This window comes from Syngnathus scovelli, chromosome 14 (genome assembly GCF_024217435.2).
Source record: "Syngnathus scovelli strain Florida chromosome 14, RoL_Ssco_1.2, whole genome shotgun sequence".
Lineage (NCBI taxonomy): Eukaryota > Metazoa > Chordata > Actinopteri > Syngnathiformes > Syngnathidae > Syngnathus > Syngnathus scovelli.
The window spans coordinates 12,661,410-12,672,672 of NC_090860.1; the positions used below are offsets into that span (position 1 = coordinate 12,661,410).

The 11,263-nt window shown below is 51.1% G+C and overlaps 3 protein-coding genes across 3 annotated transcripts; 1 reads left to right on the forward strand and 2 right to left on the reverse strand.

The window, feature by feature from the left end:
* Positions 1-729: 729 nt before the first annotated feature.
* ccdc177 (coiled-coil domain containing 177) lies at positions 730-4,467 on the forward strand. Its single transcript, XM_049740742.2, has 3 exons — positions 730-1,078; positions 1,532-4,120; positions 4,191-4,467. The coding sequence occupies exon 2, from the start codon at positions 1,538-1,540 to the stop codon at positions 3,869-3,871; it is 2,334 nt and encodes a 777-aa protein (XP_049596699.1). The 5' UTR covers positions 730-1,078; positions 1,532-1,537; the 3' UTR covers positions 3,872-4,120; positions 4,191-4,467.
* Positions 4,204-8,213, reverse strand: plekhd1 (pleckstrin homology domain containing, family D (with coiled-coil domains) member 1). The gene is made up of 13 exons (XM_049740825.2): positions 7,582-8,213; positions 7,070-7,163; positions 6,902-6,991; positions 6,759-6,835; positions 6,600-6,691; positions 6,480-6,532; positions 6,310-6,404; positions 6,141-6,234; positions 5,846-6,057; positions 5,465-5,597; positions 5,211-5,355; positions 5,004-5,147; positions 4,204-4,933 (listed from the first exon to the last, which is right to left on the reverse strand). Exons 1-13 carry the CDS (start codon positions 7,734-7,736, stop codon positions 4,764-4,766), a joined length of 1,554 nt encoding a protein of 517 aa, XP_049596782.1. The 5' UTR covers positions 7,737-8,213; the 3' UTR covers positions 4,204-4,763.
* Positions 8,214-8,414: 201 nt separating this feature from the next.
* On the reverse strand, positions 8,415-11,174 carry slc39a9 (solute carrier family 39 member 9). Its single transcript, XM_049740917.2, has 7 exons — positions 10,693-11,174; positions 10,244-10,352; positions 9,924-10,136; positions 9,758-9,826; positions 9,481-9,566; positions 9,283-9,417; positions 8,415-9,147 (listed from the first exon to the last, which is right to left on the reverse strand). The coding sequence occupies exons 1-7, from the start codon at positions 10,786-10,788 to the stop codon at positions 8,911-8,913; spliced, it is 945 nt and encodes a 314-aa protein (XP_049596874.1). The 5' UTR covers positions 10,789-11,174; the 3' UTR covers positions 8,415-8,910.
* Between the last annotated feature and the right edge of the window lie 89 nt (positions 11,175-11,263).

Below are 11,263 nucleotides of genomic sequence, written 5' to 3' on the forward strand. Positions count from 1 at the left end.
TAATGTAAATAGACAGTAGTGGGTAAAAGTAGCATTTGAAATCATGTATAAGTTCAAGGTGAAGTGAAATATTACTACTTGAGGATACAATTTGAGTGTCAATTTCATTCTAAGACGGGTATTGACTTCACCTCTACGTGAACCCGCCAGTCCGGGCTTCCAAAAACAACAACAACAACAACACAAAACTCGACCTGAGCCCCACAACCCCGCCTCAGCCTTGGTAACAAGCCAGCCAGCGCATTCTCTGTTGCTGCTAAAACTCAAAGTGGCACTGTTCCCTCAACTTATCACAAGTTTAGTGGGTCAACATGAAGCCATCACTGCAGGTTAAATTCACACCTATTATTATGTTTGCTAATTATTAATTTTAACATTTAACTAAATAAATACAATGCATCAACGAAGAAGCCACTGAACTTGTTGTACTTACGGCTTTTCGTTGACAAACTTGAAAACCACTCTTGCTGCTGGTAACCATATGCAAGACAAAACCGTAGTGCTCTGCCTCCCTCTAGCGGCCATTTAGTTGTGCTACACTATCTTTGTTGACAGCTGCTGTCTTTCAGGATTATTTCCATCCATTTATGCATCACGTTCGTATTATTTGGATTAGATACGCTCCACTAGGATGAATTATTTTCATTTGAACGAAAATATAAGCAAAAGATAATATTCGAGAGGCATCGCGGATTCTATAGGAGGAATCTCGTCCGAACGCATCAGGCTTAAAAGCACGCAGAAGCCTCATTGGTCCATATTGCCGTCACTATTGTGAGCATATTGGGCTGAGAGCAGGCGGGGCTGAAACGAAGCGGGTGGATGCTGCTGCTGCTGCACAAGCGTGATTGACATCACCAAAAAAAGCAGACATTTGGCTGAATTTTTTTTCGTTGCTCTCAAGTGGAACTGACCTGCGCATCCCAGTGTCAAGATGCTGAGGCGGCGTGATGCTCCGCGGTGTTGGGGGAGAGGAGGGCCGACCGCCAGCTGATGTTATTATGCGGGGGACGAGGCCCGCTGAACGCATCGAAGAGGAAAAAAGCACCGCTTCAAGCGACGTCTTGCACACTGGGAGGTCAGGATACGATTCTCTTCTGTGCTAATATTCATTTGGAGCATAAAATGGAGAAAATCTTTTTATGTTTGGTCAGTGGTAGTATGGGTGTGGGTCCGAGGCCTTCTTTTCGTTGTGGCAGGTTCTAGTATCATCTAAGCCTCTCAATTGGGGACATGTTACAGATTTTGCTGTTGCTTTTTTTTTTCTTCCACAATTTATTCTCCGTTCATCAACATGTCTCGTTTGTGGTGGAGAGAAAGATATTTTTTTCATAATTCACTTGGCCTAGTAAATCTGCCAAAAATAGAGCTTCCCTCTGTGTGATGTCACTTTCCCAGAGGCGGAAAGTCTCATCTGCTGTAAAGAGTCACTTGAGTGCATGCACATGTGCACGCATGCATGCAGGCAGACAGGCAACCCTCCCCCTTCCCCCTGCTGACCACCTAATTGAACCCTCTTCCACCATTCCAGCCAAAGATGGTGGACCCGTCTGAGACTGAGGAGCAGACCGCCAAGTCCATCGCTCCGCAATTGGGCGCCCCCGCCGTGGTTGCCGGAGACCAACGCTTGCCTGATCAGGCTGATGGCGCCATCACAGAGGAGGAAGGCGACATCGGGGATTTCAAGACTCCGCCCACCGGAAGCTCTGAGCCGAGCCCCTGCCACACCTCGTCTCCGGCGGTTCCATCACCGCCGCCGCCGCCGCCTCCTCCGGAACCCGATGGCGACGTGTCACCCAAGCTGCATCTGGATTTGTACAACTTCGATTCCCCGGCGGCCGAGGGTAGCCGCTACGTGTTGACGAGCCCGCGCTCGCTGGAGGCTTGCGCCCGCTGCGGCGTCAAGCCGGTGGAGCTTCTGTCCCGCCCGCTCTCCGACTTTGCCCGAGAGGCGCCCGGTCGCTCCATGCGGGTGGCGACGGGTCTATTTGAGGTCTACGAGCGGGATCGCCACACCAAGCTGCGCCACTGCAGGGAAGAGCGGGAGCGGATCGTCAGGGAGGAGAAGCGGCGGGTGATGCAGGCGGCGGTGAACTCTTCTGCGTCGGACCAGAACAAAGTCACCACTCCTACACATGAGACCGCCAGCTCAGCTACTGATTCAGTTTCAGCTTCTAAATCAGGACCACCGCTCCAATCAAAACCAAGCAAAGCAGGTTCCACAGGGTCCAAGCAGTCCCCCGGGAAAAGCCCGAGACCAAAGTCAGTTGGGCCTCCACCGGTAGCTCGTAGGAGTTCTGGGGGCAAACCTTCCAGTACGTACCCCAGAATGACCCCAAAAGCTCCCGCCTTCGTCAGAGCTAAGTCCACCTTGACGCCGTCTGTGTCAAAACCGCCAAACGGCGTCGCTGGAGGTTTGTTTTCACATCACAATGGACACTTTCACCCCAAAGTGCGTGCGAAAAGCCACTCCTTGGAGTCCCTGCAGAGGAGGACTGAGCCCGTCTGCTCCTCCACCTCCAACACCACCACCTGCACCTCCTCAGAGTCCGGAGCCTCGTCGTACAGCTGGGAAGGGCCGCGGGAACGCTCGGCCAAAGTGTCCAACCCTCGGGCTCGAACCTTGGCCACGTTCAACTCTCTGATGGGCCGCAGCCTCAGCTTGGGGGACCTGAGTCACTCACCGCAAACCACTCAGAAGGTGGAGCGCATCGTGAAGGAGGTGAAGCGGCGGGGGCTGAACGCTGTGTCCGAGCGCGACCGGAAGATCGCGGCGCTGATGCTGGCCCGCTACCAGGAGGAGGACATCCTGAGCCAGACACGCTACGTCGCCCACCTGCAGTGGGACAGCGAGCGGCGTATAGAGGAGCTCCGCCGGGAGCAGGATGAGCGCAACAAGCAACGGGCGATGCAGGAGGGGCAGAGGTTGTGGCAGACGCAGGTGTCCACGCGGCAGCGGCGGCTCAGCCGGGAGGAGCGCCGCTCGGCCGCCGCCAAGATGCGGCAAGCCGAGGAGAGCGAGAAGCAGTGGCGAGAGCTGGCGGAGCGCCAGGAGCGTCACCGCCTGCGTAGGTTGCAGCAGGCGGCACGTGAAGAGAAGCACAAGAAATCTCTGCAGGAGCAGAACCTTAAGGCCCTGGAGGAGGAACGAGCGGCCATGTTAGAGCAGGAGCGCTTGTTACTAAAGGAGAAGCTCACCATGGCCGAGCTCAAGCGGCAGGAGAAGGAGCACCAGTCCCAGGAGGAGCGGCGGGGCCTGAACAAGGCCGAGCGGCGGCGCCACGCCGCCCTCATCCAGGAGATCACCCGACGTGAGCAAGAGGAGTGCGAGGAGGCCAAGCGGGCGGCGCAGGAGAAGCTCAACCGCTCCCTTGAGAACTACGAGCACATTGTGGAGCGACGAGGTCAGGAGCTGCGGGAGAAGGCCAAGCGCGAGGGGGAGCAGATCCAGCGAGCCCGCCGAGCCGCCGAGACCCGCGAGCGCCAGCTGCAGATGCAGCTGGAGGCTCGCGCCCGAGAGGCGGACAAGCGGGCCCGGCAGGCGGCGCAGGTCGCCGAGGAACGCGCCAAGGAGAAGGCCCAGCGCGCCGTGCAGAACCGGAGGGAGAAGGAACGGCTCCAGCGCCTCAACCGCCAACGCGTGGAGGAGGAGGAGCGACAGCGGCAGCGAGAGCTGCTGCAATCCATCGAGCGCAAGCTGGAGAAGAGCGAGCAGATCTTCAAGGAGAAGCGCGCCGTGTTGGAGAGCGCTCGCTCGGTGGCGCGTGCCTCCTTCCACGTGCGAGACAAAGTGCGTGAGGAGACCAACGGCCGCACCTTTGACAAGATGGCGCTGGAGGCTCAGCTCCAAGCCGGCCTGGATGACAAATAGGACCGGCTTCTTCAACGCTCCCCCTGGAAAATCCTTTTTTGTTGTGACGTATTATTAGAAACCACATCCATCCCACTTTTGTACCTCCATGAACGTGGCTTTTAAAAGCGAACTCCCTCAGGCAGCAGCACAACCCAATGAAAGGAGGAATTCTTCCGGAAAATAAACAACCGGATGACGACGAATCACTAGACATCCGCATCTTCCCCTCGTATGCTTTGTCGGCCATGCGTAAGCTAAGAGCTTCAGGTAAGCGTTTCTTCTCAGAAAGCTGAGAAGCTGAGATTAGCATTAGCGGCTAACCGTTCTGTCATTTCAGGTCCATGAGATGATGAACCGAGCCGTCCTGGGGAAAAGAAGAATGCTCATCAAATTGCACAATGCCAAATGAAACATGATTCTACTTTTTTTTTGGGGGGTGCTGTACGAGATTCAGACTTTATTAACATCAAGGCAGTTCCTTTTCTGTTCCTCAAAACCTTCTTTCCTGTGTGCAACATGTTCAGTCCAGGTGTGGCTACGATTCAAAACAAAACTGGCCGTGGCAAGGAAACAATCAAAAGGAGAATAAAACTTTTTTTTTTTTTCTTTGATAATGGAAGTGTCTCATCTTGATAACGGCGGCCATTTTGGACCTCTCTCTCTACCCTTAAATTATGATTTACAGTTGATCAAAACTGTACAAAAATAGAATTTGGTGTCACTATGTTGACTGCAGTCTCAAATTAAGGGGTCATACTAAAAAAAATAAATTCCTACCTCACTCGAGTATCTACTAGAAAAATCTACAACAAAGTAACTTAAGCTAACGTTTGTTATTGCCGTGTGTTGTTTTCACTGGCGTCATAAACAAACGTGATCACCTCCGCCCGGGGAAGTAGTCCACCCGACGTCAGTCTTGGTCAAAGCTGGTGGCGACATCCTTGCGCGCTATGATCTTGTACACGCTCTCCCGGAAGTTACTGTCGGAGGTGAGGCGGCGTGCCGTCTCCCTCAGCTCCTCCATGCTGTTGCCCACGCCGCCGTCCATGCTGGCCGTGGCAAAGGACTTGGAGTGTTTCACTGGGAGAAGAAAAAAAAAAAGAACATCACTCACAAATTGTGACAAACATTTTTCAAGCGTATGACTTACACCAGTGTCGTCTTGAAGCTCTCCTCTGAACGCGGCAGCTTTTGATCCTACGTGCCGCCGCCTTGTGGAGATAGACGGCGTTCTTCATGATGGCCGGCAGCTTGGCTTCGATTTCGGCCGCGCAGATGCACTCCTCGAAGAACCCTGAGGAACACGGCGGCGTCAAAGAGACGTGGGTAACGCACGATGTGCACGAGCTCAACTCACGTCTCAGCTGAGTCACGTCACCCCTCATCCTCTGATCTCGTTCGCTGGTGCGATCCAAAGAGTCCAGACCTTTCTCCAGATCTTGCAGGGCCTCTTCAGCTTCCTTCAACCTCTTCTCTAACTCCATGCGAGACTCCATCTCCGCCTGACAAGGAAGAGTTTAAGACGTCTCACCCACTAAATTCTTTCTAGTTTCCACCACTAGATGGCAGCAGTAAACTTCTCAACATCCACTGGTGGAGGTTGAGACCTACCCGCAGCTCGGCCTCCGTCTGCTGCTTGTCGGCGGTGAGCTGAGTGAGCGACTGCTGCAGCGTGTTGGCCTGTGACGAGTAAAACTCTCGCTCCTTTTGCAGGACATCTGCCCTCTGCTGGTTCTCACGGAGCCTGAAACGACAACAGTTGAGCTTAATGTCCAACGTAGCTCCAACCAAAACAACCAATGATCAGCTCTTCCCAGTCGATAGAAACCTGCCCAAATGGTGACAGTCGATGCTTGCGCAAGAGTAGCAATCAATGAGCTTTTTTTTTCCATTAGCACTTTGTTTTGTTGATTTCAAGCAGGGGGTGGTCCAACATTTGTGTCAAATCAATTTCAAAAAATACATAAAAGCAAAATGAATAAACCTTCTTACTTCTCATCTGCTTGCTCCTTCTCCTTCAGCAGCAGCTTCATCTGCTCCTCGATGTGGTGCAGATCCTGCAGGAGGTCCAGGTTCCCCGGCTCCTTCCTGCTCTCCACCACCTCCTCCTCATCTGTCTTCTCCTCCTCTTCTTCTTCCTCCTCCTTGTCTTCACCTTTAGCCTCCAGCAGCTCCAGAGTTCTCCGCTTCTCCCGGGAGAGTTGCTGCCAAAGCACTCGAGAGGTCGGGATACTTTTCCCAACGTTCTCGTCGATTCTTAATGACGTCATTGTACGTTGTCCCGTACCTCGATGGACTTCTGCAGCATGACCGTTAGGCCGCTCAGCTCCTCCTTCTCACTCGCTACACCTTGCAAAGATTGAGTCGTGCCGTCCAGGTCGCTGTTGGAGAAAAAAAAAAAAAAGCTGATACAAACCTTTACAGGACCTTTAAATGTGTCACTGTCACGTTCTTACAGTTTAATTTGCTCCTGCTCGGCCTTGAGCTCCATCACTACTTCCTCGTACTTCATCTTCTCCTCCTCTAGAACCTGATTGAGGCGCTCCAGCTCCTGCAGAAAATAAAACACGCAAAAATAAGCACGACTTGTTCAAAAAATTATATATAGTATTTTTTTTTTTTTTACTTCTCTCTGTGCTCGCTGATGCGTGAGCTCCTCCGTCTCCTCCATCAGCTTATCTGCAGGAAGAGCATGTTGAATCGCAATTCCATAAGTTTCCTACAAAGATATCCATGTGGAAACGACCTAAGTACTCCTGCTTCTCCTTGGCCAGCTGAAGCCCCTGAGCCTCCAGACTTTCAATCATGGCTTCTCCTAGCTGAGCGTTCTTCCACGTGCTGTGGATAGAAACAGAGACAACATTTAAACATTCCAAAGGGAGGAGAACATTTGAGTGTTTCTTACACTTTTCCCGACTCCTGCAGCATCTCCATCCAATGCAGCTGCTCCTCCTCAGACTCCGCTGCCACCACAATGGTGCCCTGGTCAACACAAAGTAGTTGTTCATTTGCACTTATAATAGTTTTTATTATAATAAAAGTTCTCACCGAGAAGTCTTCCAGGCTGATAACGAGGCCAAAGGGCATGCCCATGTCCTCCGTGGCCGACACCACGCATCCTCCCAGAGGAATCACTCCCTGATACAACATGAACCCACACAATGAGCACAACTCTCCGAGGGAGGGGGGGAAGTTGGCGAGGTGACCCTTATTGACCTTTGGGTGGATGTTGAAGATCCTGCTGCTTTCAAAGCTCCTCTTCTCACTCTCAGCGTAGTAGAGCAGAAAGCTGTCTTTGATCACAAAGAATCTGTGCAAAACAGCAATTGGCAGTCATGGACTGAGCTAGAGGGGGGGCCACAGGGGGCAGCGGCCTCCCTCGTTATATATGTATGTACCTCCCCCTGGTGGCAGGTTAAATTATTGATTTTTGGGTATATTATAATTTTTCCAGATATTTCTATCTTCTCGCACGGAACATTAAAATCATCGACCTTCATCACTCGCACAAACAATCGCACAACTGCAAATTGACTTAGCTGTGACTCCTCAACAGTTACGTCACACACTCAGCATACTGACAATCATGACATAACCACATTTTTTTTTTTTGTACCAGCCGTTGTTTGTAATAGATAATCGCAAATCCTAGGAGGAACTGTTCCCAATATTTTGAATCTCAAGCACAAGAATAAACAACGTCAACAATAATGATGGCAAGTTCTGACCTGCGTGACCACTTAGCCGAGGGTCGTCCAAAGGGTCTCTTCCACAGGACGCCGTGCAGCTGCACCTTGGCGCTGATGTCCAACGCTTCCGAGTCCGACTGCTCCATGGACGACCAGGGCGAGAACGGAGAGCTTCTGGACGATGATGGGAACATCCTGCCCTGGCTAAACAAGAGGAGGAGGGAAGTACTAGAAATCGAATCAGAAACACGAGTCCGTTTGAATGTCAAAATAGTCGATAACAATTAACCCGCTGCGCACGAGGATGCTAACAAATCCTCGATAAGTCAGTGAGGCGAAAGGATGTGCTGGAGGCAGAGAGAGAGAGGATGGGGGGGGGGGGAGCACGCACGCCGGAAAGTCAATTGCGCTCCAGCCAGTAAAAGCCTGGCTTCAGATTACTGCAGTTTAAGGGCAGCATTAGGACTGTGCTGTCAGATTATTGCTTACAACGTGGGTGAGAACATGTCATAACACGGGCGGGAACATGTGTCTGATTCCAGATATTGACAGCTCAGCATTCGGAATATTAAAGGATTTTCTCCACTTTGTTTCTGTTGTCGTAACAAACTGCAGGGATGCCTTTTTTTGATTCAATCTTACTTTCGGATATTTAAAAGACGCATTTAACACGTCAAGCTAACTCAAATCCTCCTCCGCGTGGATTTATCAATCCCGACCCCCCCCCCCCCCCCCCCCCCAAACACGTGAGCCCTCCGAACACATTCCCCCCGACACCTTTTTGTGACGGAACATTACCCGAAGAGAAGGGACGGACAAAAAAAATCTGGACGCGATGAGCCTGTTAAGTAAAGTGAGCCGAGACACGTTAGTTGCACCATCTTAAAAAAATGAGACATTTAATTTAGTCATAAAAAGTAGCCTTGCGTGTTGCAAACCACTTTGCACCATCCAACACAAGGAAGACTCACTGCGGAATGACAAAAAATATATATATAATATATACACACAACACTGGCTAAAATGTTTTTAAAGTTTGTCAACCCCAATCGGGAACATTTCACGATGACTGCATTTGACAAGTGAATTTAGCCAGAGTCCCGAAAGAGAAGATCTAAAATACTTGTGTCTACGGAAAATCCCTTTAATTGGTGAGGGCAACCAAAGCTTTGTTAATTGAGAAACGCTTCCTTAAAGAAATAAAATGTACACGTGTCCCGGAAACAGGAAGCGGCCGGGTCGCAGCTACTATGGCACTTGAGCGTCACTTGAAATCTGTGTCGAAGAGATATGTACAGTAAAAAAAAAAAATGGCCGCCGTGAGCATAAGAGTTCCATGTCCACAAGTCTTTTGGTTTAACCGTCTTCCTAATGGTGATGTCCGACCGAGAGCAGCAGCGGGATGAGGCAGCCCAGCACCAGGAGGCCCACCTCGACCTTGCTCAGACCTTTGCCGCCGTTGCTGCCCGGCGCGCCGTGGCTGTGGCTCGCCACGCCGCCCACCTCGGGCAGCACGTGCACGGTCGCCACGTACAGGAAGGTGCCGGCCGAGAAGAGCATGGCCACGCCGGTGGCGTTGATGTCGGACAGCGCCTCCTTGCTGCTCTGTGGTGGGGAAAAGCAAAGAGCGGGATTTTTGTTTAATTATTGCGTCATCGTACTAACATGCACCTTGCCCTTATTTGTGCGCAATGAGAGGAACCAATGAGCCGCCAGCTGATGTCATCATGCGGCTTGTACCTGGCTGAGTCCGAGGAAGGTGAGCATGGCCAAGACGGGTGCGGCGAGGGCGAAGACCAGCAAGTGCTTGCGGATTCGATTCCTCTCCAGCCCGGCGTGCATGAGGAAGGACACCAGGCCGAAGGCGGCGGGGGCCTGTTGAAGGATTTGAAAAATCATCTCATTGCGACTTTGGACGTTTGCTCATGCACGGTTTACCTTGTGTAGCATGATAGCGACGAAGACGATGAGCTGAACGCTGGTTTGAGAGGTGGAGGCGGCAGCTCCGAGGGCCACGCCGTCAGCTGCGAGTGACAAAACCGTGATGTTTAGCCGTGTGCAAATGCCTCATCAAGCTAGCCAGTAGCTAGCTTAAGTAACTCAAACCTCATCTAGAAATGACCTTCTGTTCATTTCAAACATCAAATGTGAACTTTTGAAGGTTTTCCACCCTTTGATGAGTTCATATTTGAAGAAGACACATAATTTGACTTACCGGCTGCATGCACCACGAGACCGAGGGTGGTGGTGATTTTGGAGGAGCCCACTCTGGCCGAGTCTGAATCTGTGACATACACATAAAAAAAAAAAATGCAAATTGAGTGTGAATGCTTGAAAAGCCAAATAAGATCTGACTTTTTATGTTACTCGCTTCATCTCACCCTCGGCGCTGTGCATGTGCGACGAGCCGATCTGGTCCACCAGCAGCATGAAGACGAAGCCGAGCACCAGCGACACGCCGATGCAGGCGTGCAGCTGCTCGTGGCCGTGCTCGTGATGGCCGTCCACGGCCAGCACCGCCTCCGCCGCGTCGCTCTTGGCCTGCGACGCCTCGACAACAACGCCCACTTGGCTTGGGGGATGGTGCCCTCCCCCTGAGCATCAATGGAAGCAAAAAGCGTGTCTCGTCTTCGAAATACACAAGAAAGGTGTGGCTCCTCCTCCCACGAACAAACTGCTTCTGTTTACTGTTTTGTGTTACCTTCCAGGATCTCCTCGTAAAGAGCGTGGACGCCTTCTGGAATGATGACGGCCAGGGCTGTGCCGCACAGGAGTCCCGCTCCCAACACGGTGACCAGCTTTAGCTTCTCCTGATTGGACACATTACAAGAAAAATAAGAAATAAAGGCGTAGTCACCTGTTGCCACTTATACAAGGTCCTCTTCCCAATTATTTTTCCCACAAACAAGTCATTCATTTCAAACTCTGATTTAGGCTGCAAGCCTACAAACGATTCTGATGATTTATATTATGAACCGATTACAATTAGGCTTTTTTTAAACGTCAATTTGCAGCCTTTATTATGATATTTGCATTCCACTACTTGCAATGTAAATTCCAATAAATGCTCAATGGTTTGCTTCTTCTTTGCTCTACAACGATGGTTTTAGCATGTTCGGTAAATTGTTAATTAAAGAATATCACGTTTACCTCTGAGAAGTTGACTGCCAAGGGAATAGTCCCTGCCACATAGCAGCCCACCAACATGGCCAGAGACAGCAAACTGATGGTGCTGAAGTCCTCCATGGCTGCACGTGGAAAAAAAAAACAGGAAAAGAGAGAAAAACTTTTGGAGACACACCCAGAGCTGTCACGGCCGGTCTTCACAAACGAGTTTAGCAAGTAGCGGACTCGTAGCACGACGACGTGTAATTTAATTGATGGCCTTCTCGCTATGCTAAGCTAACTTGCTTCGGGAGGCAGGCTACTGTTCGTCCCGCGGCGGTGTTTCACGAGTGAGGCGACTCGACGCCCAAGCAGGCCACGCTGGGCTTCATGTCCTCCAAACGACTGGCGTCACAAAATAAATAAAAAATTGTTTTTTTTCTAATGCGTGACGTGTCTAGGGGGAGCAAACATGCTAACTAGCTCGGCCTCTCGAATAGCAGTGGGGCGGTACTTCCGGGTCACGTGATGTTTGACTGCCACGTCACCGCTGCAGGTGGTAACCAGTTGCGGAAATGGTTTTACTCAGGATGAAATTTAGTTTAAGTACAACGTG

Bases quoted from the DNA above. Each gene is read 5' to 3' on its own strand.
- slc39a9 (XM_049740917.2), bottom strand. From the start codon at position 10,788: ATGGAGGACTTCAGCACCATCAGTTTGCTGTCTCTGGCCATGTTGGTG. The intron at 10,353-10,692 runs GTAAACGTGATA...GTGTCCAATCAG, and splicing joins TGGCAGTCAACTTCTCAGAG to GAGAAGCTAAAGCTGGTCAC. The intron at 10,137-10,243 runs GTAACACAAAAC...ATTGATGCTCAG, and splicing joins TTACGAGGAGATCCTGGAAG to GGGGAGGGCACCATCCCCCA.
- plekhd1 (XM_049740825.2), bottom strand. From the start codon at position 7,736: ATGTTCCCATCATCGTCCAGAAGCTCTCCGTTCTCGCCCTGGTCGTCC. The intron at 5,356-5,464 runs GTAGGTCTCAAC...CTTCCTTGTCAG, and splicing joins AGACGGAGGCCGAGCTGCGG to GCGGAGATGGAGTCTCGCAT. The intron at 5,148-5,210 runs GTGAGTTGAGCT...CGTGTTCCTCAG, and splicing joins TGACGTGACTCAGCTGAGAC to GGTTCTTCGAGGAGTGCATC.
- ccdc177 (XM_049740742.2), top strand. From the start codon at position 1,538: ATGGTGGACCCGTCTGAGACTGAGGAGCAGACCGCCAAGTCCATCGCT.